Source organism: Medicago truncatula, unplaced genomic scaffold (assembly GCF_003473485.1).
Source record: "Medicago truncatula cultivar Jemalong A17 unplaced genomic scaffold, MtrunA17r5.0-ANR MtrunA17Chr0c19, whole genome shotgun sequence".
Classification (NCBI taxonomy): domain Eukaryota; kingdom Viridiplantae; phylum Streptophyta; class Magnoliopsida; order Fabales; family Fabaceae; genus Medicago; species Medicago truncatula.
In genome coordinates, this window is record NW_024340382.1 from 2,288 (window position 1) to 25,321 (window position 23,034).

At 32.8% G+C, this 23,034-nt stretch overlaps 3 protein-coding genes across 4 annotated transcripts; 1 reads left to right on the plus strand and 2 right to left on the minus strand.

Annotated features, from left to right (window-relative positions):
* Positions 1–363: 363 nt before the first annotated feature.
* LOC120577887 (uncharacterized) lies at positions 364–777 on the minus strand. Its single transcript, XM_039829779.1, has one exon. It carries the CDS (start codon positions 775–777, stop codon positions 364–366), a length of 414 nt encoding a protein of 137 aa, XP_039685713.1.
* A 3,495-nt stretch (positions 778–4,272) lies between these two features.
* LOC11409691 (protein LUTEIN DEFICIENT 5, chloroplastic) lies at positions 4,273–11,052 on the plus strand. Its single transcript, XM_003624070.4, has 15 exons — positions 4,273–4,733; positions 4,902–5,100; positions 5,868–5,939; positions 6,037–6,147; positions 6,543–6,734; positions 7,174–7,335; positions 7,967–8,062; positions 8,147–8,248; positions 8,511–8,543; positions 8,636–8,716; positions 8,808–8,890; positions 9,262–9,393; positions 9,469–9,529; positions 9,714–9,779; positions 10,545–11,052. Exons 1-15 carry the CDS (start codon positions 4,405–4,407, stop codon positions 10,734–10,736), a joined length of 1,911 nt encoding a protein of 636 aa, XP_003624118.3. The 5' UTR covers positions 4,273–4,404; the 3' UTR covers positions 10,737–11,052.
* A 3,858-nt stretch (positions 11,053–14,910) lies between these two features.
* LOC120577888 (sterol 3-beta-glucosyltransferase UGT80A2) lies at positions 14,911–22,777 on the minus strand. Of its 2 annotated transcripts, none has more exons than XM_039829781.1 (14): positions 22,466–22,777; positions 21,835–22,010; positions 21,028–21,270; positions 19,769–19,880; positions 19,185–19,355; positions 18,300–18,363; positions 17,744–17,801; positions 17,458–17,635; positions 17,043–17,173; positions 16,367–16,433; positions 16,154–16,236; positions 16,024–16,071; positions 15,779–15,928; positions 14,911–15,305 (listed from the first exon to the last, which is right to left on the minus strand). In XM_039829781.1, the coding sequence occupies exons 1-14, from the start codon at positions 22,566–22,568 to the stop codon at positions 15,114–15,116; spliced, it is 1,776 nt and encodes a 591-aa protein (XP_039685715.1). In that variant the 5' UTR covers positions 22,569–22,777; the 3' UTR covers positions 14,911–15,113. The 2 variants fall into 2 exon arrangements, with proteins under 2 accessions (XP_039685715.1, XP_039685714.1); XM_039829780.1 differs by having other exon boundaries at positions 16,331–16,433; positions 22,466–22,774.
* Between the last annotated feature and the right edge of the window lie 257 nt (positions 22,778–23,034).

Consider the following 23,034-nt stretch of genomic DNA (forward strand, 5'->3'; position numbering starts at 1 on the left):
AAATCAAACAACATTCAAAACAAATCAAAATCAACCGTTGAAGCAACATAAAACAACAAAGCATAGAGTCAAAGAGACTAAACAACCTACTGGCAATGACTAGACAAATTTCATCTTCACTAAGGAGCTGCAAGGAGGAAACAGCAGAGCTATGTGATTTGTGAACTGGCATTTGAGCTGCTGATAAAGATCACCTCTACTCTCGATTATGTTATGTCTTTTCCCAGTTTCAGTATTCTGCCTATCACTTCCCATGCTTCATGATACCAAGAGTTCATAATACAAGATCAATATCAGTAAAATGGAAAATACAAATATTTCACAATCAAATCAAATTCTTATTGTTTGGTATCACTAGTTATCTTAAGCTTGCTCAGTGCCATCGGGGAGTGAAAGCAGAGACTCTATATACACCGCCATTTGGGATCTCATAAAGTAACGGTCACCATAGGAATGATACTCTTGCAGTTGTCCTTTGTCATTAAGCTTTGCTAATCCACCACCAGCAATTGGTCCAACTATATCACCGCAATTTGTAAAGCATATTGGAGAAAAATCCAGAGGAGGATGAAAAGAAAAATCAAGAGTCGTAGTCCAAGATGAATGCACTGCGTATTCTTGCATCACCCATATCTTAACTGTAGACCTCTCCACATTCCATACACTGATAAGTCCATGAAATACCAACAAATCATAAATTCCACGAGAACAATCATTTGGAAGAGCTATCTCTGCCATTGTCGCTTCCTTTAAATCAAAGGCAATAATAACATCCATTTCAGTCTGATAATTATAAACCAGCCAATGAATAGAACCATTGAAGAACGACCCAACTCTGGGACCACCTTCAGAGCATGCAGGGTTCCTATAAGGCAAATGAGAATCAAATACTAATTTGAATGGCGTATTAAAGGTGTTTTTCGGAAATAAAATTTGACGAGGGTGTAAATCAAACCGAAAATTTTATAGGGACGAAAACCGGAAATGACATATATTACAGGGGTGAAAAACACTATTAACCCTACTTTAAAATAGTTTAGTTTTTTTATTAAAAGTTTTTCAACTAAGTCTATCGTCATTATGAAAAATATAGAACCATGCATCTAGTCGGATAGGACTTGTGTGATATAGAGTTGGGTGACATTGGTCAATCACAATGTCATAATGTTACATATGTTTCTATTTTTTTATTTTTTTACATGATGACGAGAGACATAATTGAGCAACTTTTGACAAAGATATAAACTATTTTCAAATATTAATAAAGTCAAATACTAATTTGAATTTAAGAATCGCTTACAAAGACAGTGATCAATTTAGTGGTTTACTCGTAAAATTATACTATTATCTTCTTTTTTTTATTTCACTTTTGTCCTTTTGATCCATGGATTTTCAAGCTTCAAATCCATATGGTTTTGTGGATTGAATTTATTTTTGGAAAATTCAGAAATCTTTTTTTACGAAATGTTCAACAACAAAAACCATGGCACAACCATGAGTGAAATAGAAAAGGAAGAAAACAACTTTCGATGTATGTTGTTATTGTTATATGAATTTTCTTATTCTAAAAAATCTCGAAAAAAATTGACTTTAAGTGAAATCAATCTTCCATTTTTTCAAAGTTTTTTTTGGGTCTGTTTGAAGAAAATGATGGAGTTTATTAAGATGATGAAGAAAATAACGGTTGTTGTTAATGAATTTTTAGGTTTTTCTAAAGGTTCATGAAGGTCAAATTGTTAAAGATGATGAAGATGGTGAAGAAGATGTAGATGTTGAAGGACCAATATGAGTCACACCATCTTTAATCAGGGACCAATACATATCAAGCTACACATCCAACCAAAATGTTTGTTTTCCTATTTTATTACTTTCAATTTTGTCCCTATGCCACATCATTCATCTTGACAGCCCAAATCAATTGTCATCTTATCGTCAACAAAAAAATTTAACATAAAAGAATAATTTGACAGCGGATGTACACATTCATCAACTTCTAATACTATTTCTCTAATAGAAACTGCTCTTCCTTGCCTAAATATCATGACCTTTACCTAACTTTCTCTCGACTAGGGGTTTTTTTCACCTAAATTTTGATCGCCTATTTTTGATGTTGGCTAACAAGAAAATTATTTTTAAGAGTAAGCACAAACACAAGGAGTATGTAATTTGTATAAAACAACGCGTAAAGAAAAACAAATTTCACACTCATGACTCGTGATCTTGGATGTACCACCGAAATATGAAAAATCCACCATTCCTTCATTGCCTCGTCAAACAACAATACTGAAATATGGAAAATCCGAAGAGCTTTTACAATCACTCGTCGAATTTGTTTCTTGAATTATTAATGTATTTTTTGACGAATCTATATAACAATATTAAATCTTTGGGTTAAATATATTTTTGGTCCCTATAAATATATCGATTTTTCGTCTTAGTCCCTCTAAAATTTTCCTTCAACTTTTAGTCCCACAAAAAAATTTCCATCTTCACTTTTGGTCCCTCTTTTAAAGTAAACTGCACAATTTCTAATTTTTTGGAAAATATTTTTACAATAATCTACACATTTTTGCACAATTTCATTAATAAAAATAAAAAATTAACTTAAAAATAATGACAAAAAGTAGTAATTCAAAATTTTATAATGACTAAAAGTTGAAGGAAAATTTTAAAGAAATTAAAAGAAAAAGTTGATATATTTATAAAAATCAAAATCATATTTAATCTTAAATCTTTTAAACGAGGATTCATTACTGTCTTTACCTAATTCTATAAAGTAGTTTATATAGTTGTAGACAGCATATACCTTATTCACAACTTCAGACCAATTTTTTATTTTATTTTTTCATAATAAAACAATACCACCAACAACAAAATAGATACAAATAACGAGTAAATAAGCAATTATTCCTCTTGAAATTGTAAGTTTCGTCAACTGCCCCTCTGACATTAACAAAACTTCAATTATCCCATGAAATTGTACAACGTTTATCAATTTACCCCTTCTATCAAATTCTTCTGTTAGTCAACATGAAATTTTGTAAATATTCCCCGAAATTTTGCACTTATGTGCAAAATACCCCCTAAACTTAAAAATTTATATATTTTTTCTTCTTATCTTTGACTCAAAAGATATTAAAAATAAACATTTAACTTTAATATTTAACAGTTAACTTATGTGCTTTTTCTTTTACATATTTATCAAAGTATGTGTTACAAAACTTTTTTTGTTTTTTTTTATTTTTAAATGTTAACAAAACTTTGATCAGCCCAAAGTTTAGCGCATGTAGTTGGAGCATAAACTCAGGGTTATCAAAATAAAGATGGAAGAAATATTTTCTTCAATAGCATTAAACCACAAGTAAACTCTCCAATTTTTCTTGAGGCATATACTTTTTGTTTGATGCTTTAAAACGAAAAGCATTTAACTTTCAGAGTAAAAGAGCTTATACATAGAGTGCAACAGAGTCCCATATAAATCCAACATTGTCCCCAGGCCCTAGCAGTAGCAGTTCTAACGTTTCAAGGCAAGACATAAAACATTATTAACAGTCAATATCTAGTAAAGTTAGAAGAAATATTCAAGGAAGGATAAGGTAATTGAGAACTGTATGAGAACAAATTCATTGTCAAAGGAAGAATCTCAACATAGAGTTCAGAAAGAAATTGATGCTCTCAATACATTAAACTACAAGTACCAAAATTTCTCTCATCCTAAAGACAATGTTTTTAGGTGTAATGAATTTGGATAATGATTTTAAGTGTAATGAATTTCAAATATCCTCGTTTGAGACTTTTCTTAACTTGTTCCTTGGATAATTTTTTTGCCTTTAATATCTTCTTTTGAGTCAAGGATAAGTTTTTTATTTTTTTATAAATTTTTAAGTTTGGGGGGCATTTTGCACATAAGTGAAAAACTTCAGGGAGGATGTTTGCAAAACGTCATGTTGACTAACAGAAGAATTTGATAGTTAGGATAAATTGATTAACATTGTAAAATTTCATGGAGCAATTAAAATTTTATTAATTTCAGTGGAATGAGTAATTGACGAAACTTACAATTTCAAATCTTTAATTGGTTATTTACTCTACAAATAACTCACTACCAAACAACACTTTCCATTCCAATTCCCATATAAATATCCTTAAATATTAATTTTTTTACAATGCTTCGATGTCGTACTTATTGGTTCAATCGAACGTGGTGGTTCAATCAAACGTGGCTGATTCTCATAAAAACAAAACATGAAAATAGTATCTATCCAAAAGATTCCAACTCAGAACCTGACACAAAAACACAAAACTCCTTTGACACATGAGTGTTGTGTATTAAAACACTTACACTTATCTCTTCCACAATTGGATGTTACTTTTGTAACACCAATTTTGTGTTATCTAACTTCTATGGCTTCTCATCTTACTCTTCTTCATGCTCCTCCTCCTCTTTCACTTCAAACAAAAACCTTTCATTCCAAATATATTACCATAAAACCACTCAAACCAACCACCACTTTTTCTTCATCTTGTTCTCTCTTTCCATGTTCCTTAAAAACATCACATAGAGGATCATGTTCTTCATTCATTGCATGTTCTTCTTCAAATGGTAGAAGTCCAAATGATTCAGTGGATGATGGTGTTGTTAAGAGTGCTGACCAGCTTCTTGAAGAGAAAAGACGAGCTGAATTGTCTGCTAAAATTGCCTCAGGTGAATTCACTGTCAAACAAGAATCTGGGTATGTATTAACAACCTTAAAGTTTCCAAATTTTCATTCTTTTCTTGATTTTTTGTCTTAATTCAGTGATGGGTTAGTACTGAATAATATCCTCATTATCTATAGTGTATAATTTGATTTGGGCACAAGTTTTAAATTTTTTTGTTTTTTTTGGTGGGTTTGATACAGTTTACCTTCTATATTAAAGAAGAGCTTGTCAAATTTGGGAGTGTCCAATGAGATTTTGGAATTTTTATTTGGTTTGTATCCTAAAATTCCTGAGGCAAAAGGGTCAATTAGCGCCATTCGAAGTGAGGCCTTTTTCATTCCATTGTATGAACTTTACATCACATATGGTGGGATTTTCAGGCTGAATTTTGGACCAAAGGTTAGTTAAGTCTTTTTCTAGCTGAAATTTAGTTCATTTCTTTTTGAAAACAATTTCTCATAAGTTATATGGGATAGTTGACTAGGTTTGACTCATTTTCTCTACCTTCTGTCCATGACAATTGCATAACTTATGTTTGTTTGAATCAAAGGATCCTTCATGGGGTAGGTGATTTTAATCACCTATGAAACACGACACTGACACTATAGGTTGATAGCAGTAATAAATAATTTGAGAAGATGTAAGTAATCACATGTGTCGATGTCAATGTGGACACTAGACACACTTTCAATTTGAAGTTTTGGTTACATAAGTACTTATGTATAATAAGCTATTACTATAACAAGCACTAATGATCATTTGGCAACCATCTCTGAGGGAAGCTATTTCTATGGCAAAAGATAAAATAAAGTCAAACTGTTTTCATAATCTATCACGGAGAGCTATGAAAACAAGCTGAAAGCAACTATCATAAGTTGTTTTCATGCACTCTCACAAGTGTTTATGCCAACTGATAGACTGAAATTTGTCAATCCAAGAAGGCCCAATGTCTTATATGGGATAGTTTATTCTGTCCATGACAATTGCATAATTTAGGTTTTAATTAAGGGATCCCTCATTAGGTAAGTGATTTGTAATCACACTGATTATTTGCCATGGCAATGGAATGGGGAGAGACTATCCTCACCTTGAACTTTACTATGTCAATCAATAATAAAAGGCGCTTTATATGGGATAACTGAGTTTCCTTATTGGTTATCTTGCAGTCCTTTCTGATAGTATCGGATCCGGCTATTGCAAAACACATATTGAAAGACAATTCAAAGGCTTATTCTAAGGTAATCAAATCAATAGTCAACAATGATTGGTATTGTGCAATTGTTTTTCTGCTCTGGCGCTTCTTCCTTACATTGTTTGCTACATCTCCATGTGCAGGGTATCTTGGCTGAGATCCTGGATTTTGTAATGGGGAAAGGGCTTATCCCAGCTGATGGGGAAATATGGCGAGTTAGACGGCGTACTATTGTCCCAGCATTGCATCTGAAGGTTTTCTAGTGTTCTTGGACTGATTTATTTAAAGTCAATGTTTGAAACATATCTTAGATAGATATTTCTAAGCTGCTAATGTCGTGAATCAAAGGCTTCCTTTCTTAGGCCGGAAAAACTATTACTAAGATATGTAGGTTAGAATGGTTATAGGTTATAATTGAGATATTTGAGGAATACTCGAAACTTTAAGAAGCTAGGTAGCATTGTTACTTAATGAAGGTACATAGATTCACCAAACAATATTGATCACCATTAGAATGTCATTTATGACATTTGAATCTATCCATTTGATGCTGTTGAGAGATGCTTGCAACTAAACTTTTTTTTCTTAAATCACTACCGCAGCTTATCTATTTTGCTCTTGATTTCATTTCTTGAATGTGATTATATAGTTTGTAGCAGCTATGATCGGCCTTTTTGGACAAGCTACAGACAGGCTCTGCCAGAAGCTAGATACTGCTGCATCTGACGGAGAAGATGTTGAAATGGAGTCACTTTTCTCTCGATTGACGTTGGACGTCATTGGGAAAGCAGTATTCAATTATGATTTTGATAGTTTATCAAACGACACTGGTATAATTGAGGTAACTTTTTTGGAATATTCCTTTATTCAGGTGTATGTAGGTATATAGAGATGGAAGCAATTGCCCCCACAAGATAATTGATTTTTTACTTAAAACTGAAAAGTACATAATACATTTTTCTCCCCGTAGAGAAATAGACGTTGTCCCCTTAAGCATCCCATGTCTCCTCGGTCCACTTTTGACTTTCAAAATATGAAATATATGAAGACCAAAACCCAATATATTTATCCAGTTTTTTTTTTCTTCAGGAAATTATGTAGTTTGTAAAAACATAAATCTTTCTTCCGGAAAAGTATTATAGACTATTTTCTTGCCAACATTCATGAAAGTTTCTGGATCCACCACTTTTTACCCTTCTGTCATTTTTTATGTTACTGTTTACAATTTATCTTGCTTTTTCTCAGTGAAGTTAATTGTTGCACATTACCTAATTAGTCAGGCTGTTTATACCGTACTGAGAGAAGCAGAAGATCGAAGCATTTCTCCAATTCCAGTCTGGGATCTCCCAATATGGAAAGACATATCCCCGCGTCAAAGGAAGGTTACTGCAGCTCTCAAACTTGTCAATGATACACTTAACAATCTCATAGCAATATGCAAGGTAATTTTCTCATTACAGTGACACAAGCGACAAGCTTATCTTCTCAAAATAGGTTCAAGTTAATTCAGTAACTTGATACCTATGTTGTTAGCTTAATTTTTCAGATATTTTGTGGAATAGTGAGATAGTTTAATCCTGTTGTGCAATTCACTATTGATTAACTACATCTAGGTCTTGTATTTTCCATCTAAAACGTTTCATGGAAATTGATGCACTTGATATCTGATGGTTATTCTTGCTTCCATTTATGAGTAAGATTAGAGGAACTACTATAACTTCATCTTTAAAGCACATATTTTGAATCTTTCTTAGGCTAGTAGAACATGGGCATTCTTCTTATATAATATCTTGGTCTTGCAATATACCTAGTTTTACACAACAAAGATTATTTCTCTGATGTTGCATGCAATAGTTTTCCGGTATGCTCTTCAAAAACATAGGAAATTTATGATACAGACTTTGATGCGTGTGTTAAATAAGTATCAATTCTAAATATAAATTTAATGCTGTCATTAGCCAGCTCTTCGTAGAAACACACTTCAGTGATTCATCTTATTACTATTGTGGACCTTTAATACTAAAGCTCTATATGTTGTTGTTTAATATATGTTTTTCAATTATCATCAAACAGAGAATGGTGGATGAAGAAGAGCTACAGTTTCATGAAGAGTACATGAATGAACAAGATCCAAGTATTCTTCACTTCTTGTTGGCGTCAGGAGATGATGTATGTTAGCTACTTCATAAACTGCTTTAGTCAATAGAGAAACTTGTTGCAAGTGCAAACTATGAAAGCAATGACTCCTTGTAGGTGACAAGTAAGCAACTCCGTGATGACTTAATGACAATGCTCATTGCTGGACATGAAACTTCAGCCGCTGTTTTAACTTGGACCTTTTATCTTCTTTCAAAGGTAATAAATTTGTGGCTATGGTTAAATAAAAATAAAATAAATGTGCATTTCTGTATCAATACCTATACATATGTGTGTGCTTGTGCGTGTACGTCTTGTAATAGAACATTGCAGTTGTTTCTTCACATAACCTCAGGCTAAAATATGCACAGTTGACTTATTTCTTCATTGTGAATTATAAAACTTAAGAATTAATGTTATAATGCAGTAGTGGCTAATAGCCTAATACAATAATATTTTTTCTTTTTTATGCTGGCTGCAGGAACCTAGTGTCATGTCCAAGCTCCAAGAAGAGGTTTCATGAGATCCTTAGCTTTCACAGTAGTATCAAAGTATCATATTAGATTTCCGGTTCATAAGAATAGGATAATATATACATTTTCACAGGTTGACTCTGTACTTGGTGACCGATTTCCAACTATTGAAGACATGAAGAAACTTAAATATACAACTCGAGTGATCAATGAGGTATAAAGATTGCATACCTCCCGTCATGTTTAAATTGATTATTTTTATAGCTTGCTAGTGATGGACTTTTCTAAATATACACAATTTTCAGTCACTGAGGCTTTATCCACAACCGCCTGTGTTGATTCGTCGCTCTATTGAGGATGATGTTCTTGGAGAGTATCCTATAAAAAGGTAATTCGTAAAAATATCATCTTGTTTAGCTGGTTAAGAACAGTTTTGCCAATTTTTTTTATTTAATAGTCTTCATATTTCTTTGTTTCATCTTCGACTTTCTCTTAGTATTGACTTATTGACCAAAAATGTTAGTTCAAAGTTCTTGGCTATAGAGTATACTACACTAACCCACTTAAGGTTTGATAAAATTACTTTAAACAAAACACGGTCATCTCTATTATCGATTTTTATATGTAAATAGACCCTGTCGAATTTGTCCATGGCTCCATGCACAGTATGCGATAATTTTTTTCTTCTTTTCAATATGTGATATATTGAGAGTCTTTCTTTCTGATATATGCTGACTTTATCTCATTAATTATTTGCAGAGGAGAAGATATTTTTATATCCGTGTGGAATCTGCATCGCAGTCCAACACTGTGGAATGATGCTGATAAATTTGAACCTGAAAGATGGCCATTAGATGGACCTAACCCTAATGAGACAAATCAAGGCTTCAAGTATAATACCTCTATTTAATCAATTTGCATGGTTTATAATATACAGGCAAATTATTATGTTATTCTTTCTTGTAGATATCTTCCATTTGGCGGAGGGCCACGAAAATGTATAGGGGATATGTTTGCTTCATACGAGGTATGTCCATGTTAACTGCTGTGTTGTTAAATCTTTTTTGTTATCCGCTAATCCGACGAGCTAGTTGAAGAACCATATAATTGTATGAATGGATTCAGTTTTCTCAAGACTTGTTGAGAGAAAATGTCGTGCACATACTAATGATAATTTTTGTTCGTATGCTTTTATGATGCTTATTGTAAAGGTTGTAGTAGCACTTGCAATGCTTGTTAGACGATTCAACTTTCAAATGGCAGTTGGAGCTCCACCAGTAAGTTTGTTACTTTGTTGTGATATTTTCAAGGTTTTATGAAGTCTCTAAATATTATTGTAAAATTGTTTTTTGTATAATTATGTTTTTAGTCCACCAACTTTTCCTAATATTTGGCTTTGGTCCCTAATGTTTAAAAAGGATATTATTGGTCCCCAATGTCCTGAATTTTTTTCCTAATATTTGGTTTTGTCCCCTAATGTTTAAAAAGAATATTATTGGTCCCCAATGTTCTGAAATGTGCTACGAATTACAATTGGTTGTCATTGTTTTATTTTTTTCCATACAATATAATTTGTTTTTTCAATTTAGTCCTTGTAAGATCCTTTTCTTCGGTTTTTTTTCCCTAAAACAAAGATCAAATATGACATGAACTAAGACAAAAAAATTATATGGACTAAAATAAATCATCTTGAATTAATTAATGCATATTTCAAGATATTAAGGATGAAAAAGTTACTTTGTTTTGTTTAAAGACTAAAACCAAACATTAACATAAGTTGGGGGACTAAGAACATATTAACTCTTTTTTGCAAAAGATAATGATTGATTGCTTGAACTCCTCTTAATCGCATTTTAAGGTTCACTGTGTTGAAACAAATAACTGTGTTTGGGTTGGCGTTGAACAATAGAAGCAAGTTTTGTTTCAACACCATCGCAAACACACTTTAATGCTACAATGTGCTGAATGGCAAGTGCTAGCTTGTCAACTGTCACGATTTGACTGAAACCCTCTTACTAACTCAGCTCATTTTGTTTTTATAGGTTGTTATGACTACTGGAGCCACAATTCATACAACACAAGGGTTGAACATGACTGTAACACGCAGAATAAAACCTCCCATCGTTCCCTCATTACAGATGTCAACATTGGAAGTGGATCCATCCGTGAGCATTTCTGATAAAACAGAGGAAATAGGTCAGAAGGACCAAGTTTATCAGGCTCAAAAGTCGTGATTTCTGGAAATGAATCCATACAACATAAAATGAGTACAAATAGAGTTATTTTCTATCTTCCAAGTGAATTACTTCTTTAGTTCCTTTCTAAAAAGGAAGAGAGTCAAGTCCTTCAAATCCTTCACATCTTCACAATTCTTAGTAAATAGAGTACAACAATTCACAAATCATTTCTTATCGAAAAAGCTTCTAAAGAAATATAGTATTTAAGGCAATTGATATTATCATCTATTATGTAGAGTCAGTAAATACTATGAACGTGGATCAAAGTTACAAATTTTATTCTATATATACACATTTATAGTTGATATTTGAATATCCTTTTGTTACTAAAACGACAGACCAAACTAGTCTTATATGGACTAATATTGATTGCTAAAATGAATTATCAGGAAAGAAAGCATTTGAAGATGTTGAATAGTATAATCGGTTTCTTTTCTTTCACGCAATAACATTTTACTTATATGTTTTTGGGGCATTTGTTAGCATAACCCTTTTAATCACTTCTTGGATGAGCGACTCTAACAAGTTTTGTAGGAAGTGTGCACTTCCAATATACAAGGTAGCTTAGAGCTGATAGACCAAAACTAAATTTAAGAAGGTAGCTTAGAGCTGATAGACCAAAACTAAATTTAAGAAGGTTGATTTAGTTCTCATCTTCAGTTTAAAAAGTCACGGATAGTTTTTCACAATAATTTCAAGTCTTGACCAAATTAGTTCTTAGGTCGTAATTCCTCGGTTTGGGTTTGCTGTAACTACATTTAATAAGGAAACACTGCTGCGTAGTCAAGGGGGAATTTGACATGCATTAAATTTCAAATTTCAAAACAAATTCAAGCTTCAGCCAAAATTAAGTGTAGATAGAAAAATTTAGCCAAAATTATATAATTAATCCCTTAACTTAATTTTGGACAACATTTTCGTCATTTTTTTCTCCAATTTAGTCATTTATGTTATAAAATATCAACATAATTATCTTTTTTTATAAAAAAAATTCAAAAACTCCACAAAAAAATCATCAAAAACTCATCAAATTCAAACAAATGCGAATCTTCATCGTACAAACCTAAAAACTCATATTTCATTGAAAAAATTTCATAAAAAATGATAAGATATTAACATTTTAGAACAAGTTGGTCTTTTGTTACAAATTAATCTGGTCATTTAAGTCATAGAATATTTACACCATTATCCATTTTATTTTCTTCAAAAAAAATATTTAGACTGTTACCCATTTTTTCAGCCAACTTCATTAAAAGGTGTTTACGGACCATTTAACATTAATGTGGTAGGCCCAAAAGTGCTTATAACATTAAACATGATTAACTTACGCATATTTTCTTCATCGTCTTTTTGAATTCAGCTTAATTTTACAGATAATATGTTATCAAAAATATTATAAAGTAAGTAATCGATCAATTTTGTATCAAATGAAGACTTAATAAAAAAACTCATGTACCTTAGTTTTGAGAGTGGTGATTTTAGACATACCAACTTAACATTAAACGTTTACGTTAACACTTTTTAACAGAGTTTAATATAAATATAATAGTGTAGATATTTTTTGACATAAAACTGAAATTGTAACTTTATAAAAGAGACAAATCACGATGAACATTGGAGAGGCTCACTGAACGCATTTGAAATTAAGTAGGGTAGATCCAAACATACAATAAAGTAAAAAAGCTTTAGATAAAAGTTAACAAGATGATGTTTGTGCTTCATCAAAAAACAAGATATGATGTTTTTAACTGTATAAAAGTATAAACCTTCACCTCTAAATATAAAATTTTATTAAAAATTATTCTCCCTTTTATAGAATTTCTTTAAATTAACTCTTACTTTTTTTTTAACAAAAATATCTATTGTTAATTTTGTAACGAATAAGTAGATAATAAATGTTTCCTAAAAAAAAAAAGTAGATAATAAATGTCTTGTAAAAAAAAAGTAGATAATAAATGTTTCGCTCCAAAAATGATGTTGTGATTGTGATTTGTGCCAAACACGGCAGTAGAGTGTTAGTTTTTGAGAAGCCCATGTGGTTCATTAATGCCAATCCTCATTTCCTTGTACCAAGGTTGAATTGCACATCTAGATTTTTGTTTGCAGATGTATTTATGGCTTATTATAATTCTATGATGGTAATTGCTCTAAACGGTCCATGAAATGCTCAAAAATTCGCGAAAACAAACATCGGAAACTATCTTTCGATCTACTTTTAAGCAGAAAAAATATATATCGAAAGTTGTGTTCCGATAGATTGAACAACCCTCGTGGATATGTTGAGCAAGCATCTTCTATGATGGCTATTAAGAGATGTCAGATGAGGGATGCAATCAAGTTAGGCTTCGTAAGATCGTTTTCTTCTTTGACATACATCATTAGTGAGAAATTACATTAGACTCTTTCGATAATAGAGAGTTAAGATCCTCTCCATTTATGATCATCTTCATTCTTCCATTTGGAGAGATAAAGACAAAAAAAAAATTGAAAAAAATATAAAATAATTAATGATGGTAGTACTCACTTAGTGCTAGAGCTCATTATCAATTATATGCGTCTATCTCTCTTCAAATTGCATATTCCATTTGTTTTGTTAAATGGAGAGGATCCTTGCTCCATTCCATACAAGAATACAATAAGCAAAACTAACTAGTTGTTCACAATTCTTGTCAATCTCATATAAATGATCGCATAAAAGAAGACTTATTAATTATAGATCTTTACTAACTTGTGTCCTAATGACATATGCTTGCAAGGACGGATCTAATGGATGAACTTGAGCCTCTCCCTCCTCCTCTCACACACAATTGTAGTATAGTATCATATGCGTTATCTTATTATTAGTGTATATCTATGTTATATTAAAATCATGTATAACTAATTTTTTTATTTTTTTTTTAGGTAATTTAGTGGCTAGAATTCATCTTATAAGGTGAATAAGTGGGGTGTTCGGGGTTCGAACCCCGACCCCTATATATAATAATGCATTGTCCTACCAACTGAGCTAAGCTCACGTTATCATATGTTAATGTTATATTACATAAATATTGTGATTATAATAGATTATAATATATATGTATTGTTTGTGCAAATTAATTTTTTCAAACACATATCTAAATAGTGATATGTGATTAGATGTATGTGTAAAATAATTTTACACTACCAATGTTTACAAATTAAATTATTAAATTTTATATATTGAATTATATGATAAAGTTTTATGTACTCTATATTAATATTTTTGTTCAGTCCCGTTTGATTGCTTTCTGGATCCGTTCATGTATGCTTGCAGTTGTTAGTAATTATTTCGGGTATTGTTCATATATCATCATTAAATATAATGAAAAGTGAATTTTTGCTTACATTTTGTTATAATTTGGATATTCCAAATTTTACTTATATGTTATGTTATTATGATCGAAGTATAACTTAAAAGAGTTCAAAGGTTAGTATCGACTATAATATCAATTCAATTCAGGTTTCATATTTTGTTGGTGGTGAGTTCGGTTTATAGCTTTAGGTATTTGAACGAATGGAGGTTAAATATACAATTTGGTCACTAAACTTTTAGGACCGAATCAACCTGACCTCTATGATATCAACAATCTAACCAAGAGCACTCAAATGAGATGGTAATGAATCTCTTTCAGCTTAAACAGATGTCATGGGTTCAAATCCAGCCTTGAGAATGCAACAATGGTCGCTAAAGTTGCATGCAAATGATATCCGATTCACACAAAAAAGTCCAATATGTTACCTAGAACAGTAAAAAGTTAATTTGGTTTGTTTGTCCTTTGTTGATATTCATCTAGGCTAAATGATAATAAGTTGGTAATGTTAGAAATGCATTCGAAACAAAGTGTATAATGACATTGACACGATCCTATAATTTTAAGGACTAAATTAAATATTTAGTTTTTACTCATTATGGCATTGACATTGCATTCATTTACATTTTTTTCTCAGTTTTTCTACTATTTTATCTGATATTAGATGAGTTTTAAAACAGTGTATAATATGCTTAAAAATCACTATTTAGTTGAACAGACATGACTTGATTGTTGTTTAACAACTCAGCGATGTTTAAAACATGATAATTTTGAAAGGATTGAAACAAGCCTGTATGACCCGCCTAAGGATGAAAATCATATACATATACATATACATAACCTGTGAAGTAAGCATGTTTCTTTTCATAAAAGATTCCAATGAAGAATATCATCAGTTATGACCATTCTGAACTATTTCCGGAGAAGCTCAACAAAATCACCACGACAATTTACATTTCAGTCACAATATCTGATATAGCAGAACTAGACTAAAGAAGAATTAACATGATTGCATACAGGAATGTGTTGTATGGACAAGAAGCCATTATGCAGAAGAATGGTAGCAGCCAAAGCATCCTCGTATAGATAAATGTTTATGTACTGAGGGTACTGGCCTGGGCTCAGCCTCAGTATCAGGTTTTTCGCGCGGATAATGTTTATAGAAGGCGTTAACTGCTCCTGCTACCCCATCTTCATTTTTCATGGCGTTAGCAAGTTCAACAGCACGCTTTTTCACCTGCATAAAAGCACAAAACAATATATCAAAAGACATAAGAAAACGAATAGATGAAAGCCTCTTAAGTTATCAACGAAGGCACAACACTGGTTGGCCTACTTAATAGGTAGTATCAAATGTGATATATGGAAGACCATTAGAGGTGACATTTGTCAAGATTACATTTATTTGATCTTGTTCAATACTCTTTTGCAAGAGTTGGAAATTTTATACTGGACGTTTATTTGATTTTGTCTCCAAAATGTACTGGTCACTCCCAGAGCATAATATATAAATCCTTAGATTTCAGATAATAAACGATGCCAGATAAGCATAAACTATTTTCTATTCTTGCTCAAGGTAAACCATAATCCCCTTTTCCAGGTTCCATTATGGTGTCAGAAGCTTGTGCATCGTGAACAAGGATGAAATTCATTCTACATGCTAATGCGACATTCACAATATTAATTGCTCCGATCACAATTGAACATTACCTCTGGATTCAGCATAAAGCGTATGGCATCAACCAGCCTTTCCAACGTAAACTCCTCTACCCGGATGGGTGCAGGGCCCACTCCTCTGGCATGCACCCGCTCTCCCCAAAATGGCTGGTCCCCAAAGAATGGTACAACAGTGGTAGGGCACTACAAAAATAAAGAAAAGTGGTACTCTACTGTAAGATGCATTTATAATATAACACTGATGTTATAATATTTCACATTGCAATAAATATAATTACTTCAGCTCTAAGACCGGCAGCAGTTGTTCCAGCGCCTCCATGATGAACCTGAAACATTCACAACTATCAACCAAGACCCATTTATAGTGAAAGCAACTGTACTTTCTACCAAGAAAAGTTTAGTAGGTACCACAGCAGCGCATCGTGGAAACAGCCAATCATGCGGGCAGTTGTCCAGTAAGTACACAGATTTAGATGTATTTAGTTCTGCCACTAAGAAAGAGAAATCACTACATGAATCACAATTAGAGCAGAAAAAAAATGTAGTATAATGATTGGCATGCTTGACGTAGAAATCAAGACTCACAATTCCCAAGACCACCCCACCCTTTGTTGATGATACCTCTCTGCCCTGTTTGTTCCAGAGCTTGAACTATGATTCTTGTCATTTTCTCTGGTTCCTGTAGAGGCTGTTTCAAAATCCAAACCAAAATTTACATCAAAATGTAAGTTTCTAAAGAGTTTAATAAAAGAAGTGTATTTTGATAATCGAGATGATTAAGTTCAGAATTAGAGTTTTATATAAATTTAGGTTTGAAGCTCCACTGTTTCATATTGCTGGTCTGATGAATGCCTTTTTTTTAAGAGGTTAATTGATCTTTCCAGAACTGGAAGTATTCTTCTTTTGCTTCTAAGATGAACCTTTGATATTGTTGCTTCTAAAAGTAAATTCTATACTGATACAAATTTCTTTCAAGACGGATCTCTAATATTCAGTGGAGTTTGGAAAAAGTCATCCGTAAGTTATGGACACTTCCTCAAACACTAGAAAATCTGATCTTTTAACTTTCCTTTTCACAGAAATTTCCCAAGATAATTAATGATCAAAACAAGTTAAAGAACATTTGATTCAATGGCAGAGTATGGGACATACCACTGCGAATCTTATACATCTATCTGTTATTGATTAATGAATTTAGGCGAAATTTATAATATGGAAAAGTTATATTTAAACAGTGGGATTCCCTAGATTAATCAGTGTGATCAGATGACCTAAACATGTAGTTATAGAAACTCACGAGACTACCAAATCCAACATAGATAGGGTTTTCTCCTTCTTCAAGCCAATCTACTAGCGATTTTGGTGGTTCATAATTTGAAGCAAGGTCGAGGAAACAAAAGCCAACAATGTCAATGTTAGGTCCCCAATCTGCAGAAGTTAAAAAGAATCAGGCTATCACTACATTGTTCAAAAAGCAGCTCAAGTCCATGACAAACTAAGCCAGAGAAAGTGGGTGCGTAATTCAAAAGAAACAAAGACTTTTTTTTTTTGACGAAAAAAGAAACAAAGACTTAAGATGCGACAATAGGCATTAAGTAGCAAGTATCAATCCTATATTAAAATAACCACTTCTAGGAACTACAATGGCACATCAAGAGGGCAACAGTGCCGACTATAATGATATGAGAGTACACAATTGATATGCATCTAACCTTTTGGTTTAGGGACCAAGTGGGGGCTCCAAATATAACCATAGGGCATATCAGGAGGGAAGGTGTAAGATCCGCGTAGATAAGTAACAGCTCTTAACTTCAGCTTCTTCTTCCTAAATTCATTTATCAAATCTCGTATTCCAAGCCAGATTAAAGCATCAACTATTTGATATGACAGCTGAAAGGTTCAAACACAACAAAAAAACATATCTGACTTAGACATGCCATGGGGGTATAATTAATAGGTAAGTTAACTTCAGATTAACAGAACGACCACTGGACTCACTCTGTATCCAATTGGCTGTCTAACACGGGAAAGAGGATGGGGAAAATCACTAGTAGGCCTGAAATATAGTGAAATATTTTTTTTTTTTAAAATAAAAAATCTCCAACAAATAAGAAAAACTGAGAACTATAATAAATCTAAAGTGAATGAATGGTTCACAAAAATGAAAGAACTCATGCTAGAAATTCTAAGTTTGGGTTGGGCATAACTCAACCCCATAAAGCCAGTTTTATGGTGAGGGATGTCTCTCGCTTATAAATACATTTTCAGGTCATATCATATCCAATGTGAGACTCTCAATACATCCCCTCACGCCCAAGACTAGACATCGGAAGTGTGACTTAGGTGGCCCAACGGATTTAGGACATGCTCTGATAAGCGATGACATCTTATGTTTTGGGTTGAACATAACTCAACCCTACAAAACCAGCCTATAAGGTGAGGGATGCCCCCAATTTCTAAATATTTTCAGGTCATATCATTTCCAATGTGAGTCTCTCAACAAAAATATAGATAACTGAATGCAGGATTAGACCATGTCAGCAAACAAACTTACGTCCACGGCATTGTGAAGAATATGTGCAGCGGAACATTTAGATACTCTGCAACATGAGTATGGCCTGCATAAATTCATATACATTAAAATAACAATATTTTTAGTTATATTATGATACAAATACGGGTTGGAAAAATCAAGAAAACAGGGGAATTTCTACATAATAGCTTGTAAAAAATCTCTGATTATCAGTTAGTATTGCGGTCATTTCTAGATTGAGATATTCTAAAGTTTATGGTGCACTGCAGCTTATAAAATGCTTAATTGATAATGGTTGATGGTGTAACAGTTATAACACAAAGGCACAGTTATAAAGATCTATAAGATTGTCATTACACACTTTTGTAAATTGTACCAAACACTTTATAGACCATCCAAATCCTTAAATTGCATGAGACTTTAGATTTGTTGTTGAACAGACTTTTGGTCACTATACAATCTCTTATTATTTGATAAAATGTCTGATACTTTGATTACATTCTCAGTAATGTGGAAAAGACTTAACTTATCAACAGCGACACCCGGAAATTTTGAGTAGTGTAGGCAACATATATATAAATTTGTACCAATAAATATAAATATGTAACCTAATGATCATTTACGTTTGATTCTTAATAATATTCATAACACATAAAGAGACACGAGATAGATTTTGAGTGTATTAAATATTTGTTTATTTATTTTTATAGTGTGGGCCTAAATCAAATATTATCCTCTCCTTGTACTTTAATTTCATATAAAGTATTAAATTTATTTATTTTTCCAAAACAAAGTGAGGGCCATGGCACACGCAAGTCCTTACTTGGTGCCGTCCCTGCTTATTGTATTATTGTGAATCAAAGTCTGATAAAATTGAAAGAGAAACTGAATTTAAGTAAATCTTACCATATGCTGGAGGGTTTGCAATTATTGCATCTGCTTTAAATGGTTCATTAGATTCTGGGTACCGGCTGTTGCATGCAGGAAGCAAAGAGTGAATAATAGCCCTGATTTGACTTCTTTGTAAATGTATTTCTGAAGGTCCTGATGGCAAGAAGCCTTTATTCTTGACCATATCTGAATAAAATTATGTATGGATTTAATTTAATTATATAAACAGTTTGAAAGCATGTGTGGAGAAGAAATATCATTCATCATTTGATGATGAGTACATATATTTATATTGGAAAACAGTACCCTCTCCTAAAAAATGGCATATAAGACAAACTTTGTCTATTAAACTGGCAACCCAATCTAGCCGCAGTGAAGTCGGCTAGGGTTTCCAACACTATATTCATATATATTTTGTTTGACTTGAATCATAAGAAAGAGAACTACATGAGAAATCATTCGCAATTCTTGTTAAGTTTTCATGTCAGGTTACTAATAAAAGATAGTTCCAGGGGGCAATACTTGGCCTTTAAAGCATTAATACAAGTTGAATCTAGCAAGATCAAGTATTTGGATAATATAAGGGAAGAAATACTTACACTCAGCAAGAACTTTGGGATCTCCACCTAAAGGGTAAAACTCCAAGCCCGCCGACAAGACAAAGTCTTCAAAATTTTTATGTGTAGCTAGCCTAACCCTGTGGCCATCTGCCTGCAAACAAACTTCAGCTTCAATCAGGTTGAATTACATTCGATTAACATCGACTTACGAAACAAAATATAAGGATTTCAAGGAGGAAAAAATATTAAAACTAAAACCTCAAGATTTTATAAAGTATCATGAAATCCACCATGAAACACAGGAGAGGCATAAATCATTAAGAAAATAAATTAATGGAACTCTATGATCAGCTATGGTTCATATGGGTTGGATGAGTGGGAAGTCAACCAAAAGGGTTACTTTCCACCTATACAAGTTGTGCAGCTATAAAGTTTCTCTCAACCTATTCGAGTGTTGCTCAAAGGCATGATCCTGCCTTTTTACCTTATTGATTAACTGCAACAGCCAACAGTAGTTTCGATTAGGCTAACTTATGAGAGAGAAGTAAAGTTGTGTGATTATGAAGTTATTTGGAGTGTTAACTGGTAAGGACGTCACGTGAAATAAATAATTGGAACCAGAAACTGAATGGCTGATCTAAGCTTTCAATCCACCTGCTTAAGAAACTCCGAACACATGTTTTAATAGGAGGAGACCAGTTATCTTCTCAGGACTTTAAAAGCAGATAAGCAAGCCAAAGCAGGGTTATAACATTAAAAGTAGCACACAAGAAAACGTTTGCTCAGTGCCAAAACATTTTGCAAACAAAGAAGAGTTTCAACTGACGTTTGTTTACTCTTTTGTTCCAGTCCAAGGATTTATCAGAGACTAATGAAAGGTGTCCAGAGTATGATGTTTCTAACTATAGTTTCATAAAACCATCTTTCCTTAATATAACCATTGTTTCGAATTGAAGACTGCATTACTGTGCAGCCCTACACAATTGCAAACTGCATCAGCTTGCGAAATGGCAGCCAGAACCATGACCATAACCACAATTGAAAACCTGGAATATGACTTTGGCGAAAAGTACTAACATAATTTCTAATATCCTCTAGAGTAAGCTCAAATACTTCAATTCAAACCTCTATTATGTGTTTGCTATTAAAAAAACTATTATTTTAATGACCATTCCTTTCCTGCAAAGGAAGTCATTAATTATCACAAGCATGCAGAAGATTAAGGATGTACAGCACATATTCTTCAAAACAATTGGTGTTTAAAAACTACTACTAAAGAAAGCAAGAATGAATGACACCTGCAGACGCTTCCCAATGGCAACAAATGGCTGGACATCTCCCCGTGTGCCAACTATAAGCATTGCAATTTGTTGCGGTCGAATAGGTTCAATATCCTCATTGATTGTTTCGTTGCAAGATTCATCGCTAGGATCAATAACTCCAGTTCCATTTTCTAGAGCGAGAGGTTTAATATTTCCTGGAACATCAATTTCTACAGTACCGTCATCCTTCACCATGAAAGCATTTTTTAGCCATCTCAGCTGCAACATTTGCAAACAATTTTTAATCATTAAAAATCAAGCAACTATAGAAAATTTCAGAGACATAAATTACTATATTAGTATCTGGATCCATTTAAAGGAACATCAAGAGATGCAATGTAATGCATGTATAATGAATATCAGCATGCTAAGCAATTTATTATATCACTATATCAAGGCAACAACAAAAACAGCAACCAAGCCTTATCACACTAAGTGGGATTGGCTGCATGGATCAAATGACACCATATCCCTATCCAACTCATTAATCTCTAGATCTTTCTTAATAGTTTCTCGAATAGTTTTTATAGGTCTTATTTTGTCTCTAGTGATTTGACCACCCTCCATCTGATCTACTCTTCGTACTATAGAATCTACAAGTCTTCTCTCTACCTGCCCAAACTACCTAAGCCGGATTTCTACCATCTTTTCCATTGCCTTTATATAGTAGTGCATAAATATTACTTCCCTCACAACAACATTCCTACTAAAATAAATTAAAAAAATAGGTTTTTAAAATAGCAATAGCATAAAATTTGAAGAATGCAAGTGATTGAGCCAAACCCTTTTCCTGAGAGGAACATTCTCATCAAAGAACCTAGCCCATAATCGACTGTGCAGTCTTTGCTTTCCAACTATAGCATCATTCTTGGACGATTCACCTTCAGGTACAACACCCAAAGCTCCATATTCTTCCACATTTTGCGATACACTTGATGATGAATCCCTGTTAATACGTCCTGCTTAATCCCAACACCAAAAAAAATACATATAGTTACAAACTTGCTTGTTCACCTCAAAGAGTTCTACATTACTATTATTCCACATTCTATTTCTAATTTCATATGCAAAAAAATAAATAAATCAATATTGTCATAATTAGTAATTGTAGAACTAAAACTTCTGAGGGAAGAAGTGTCTATTGTCCGACAACACACATGTGATTGCGTTCAATTAATTAATTTTTTATATTTTTATTAGATTCTTCAAAGCACCGATACAAACATGAACACGAGACATGTTGTCAACACTAGTGATAGCTAAAAAAATGAATTTAAAAAATAAATTAATTGAATGTAATCTGGATATAGTGTTGGTGTCCGACCCTGACACGTGTCGAACACCGGAAACAAAGCTAATATATAGTTGACATTGCATGAGAAAATGCACGATCTCAAGTTACAAAGCAATATACCTGAAGAAGAAGCATCATGAACGGAACGATCTTGAGCGTCCAAATAAACTGAATTATCACTAAATGAAGAGTCTGAACGGTTGAAATTATCATTACTCGCCATTTTGGAAGAACGAAGAAGGAACGAAAAATGTTTGTGAAATCTAGCAATGAAGGAAATGCATTTGATGATGAAAAGCAATGGAAGATTTATTGGAAAGGGTTTGATGATCGTGATAATAAGGAAGGAATAATAGTATCTGTTTTTGTGAATTTTTTTCTTCTTTTTCCTTTGCTTTCGCTTTTGGTTTTCCAGGAAAACGAAAGAGAAAGGGAGAGAAAGCGTGAGAAAATATATAGGGGTGACACGTGGAAGAATGAGAAGAAGTTTCACGAGGCCGTTACATTACGTCTTTTACAACTCTTTTGAGTTTTTTTTATTTTATTTTTAATTTTATCTTTTCACTACCCGCCACAACCGCACCGTATAATTGTTGCTTTCATGGCGTCATGCTCATGCATTGTTATGCTGTCCTTTTCACCAACATACTAATATTGGACTATTATACATTCTTCAAGCAAATAATTAA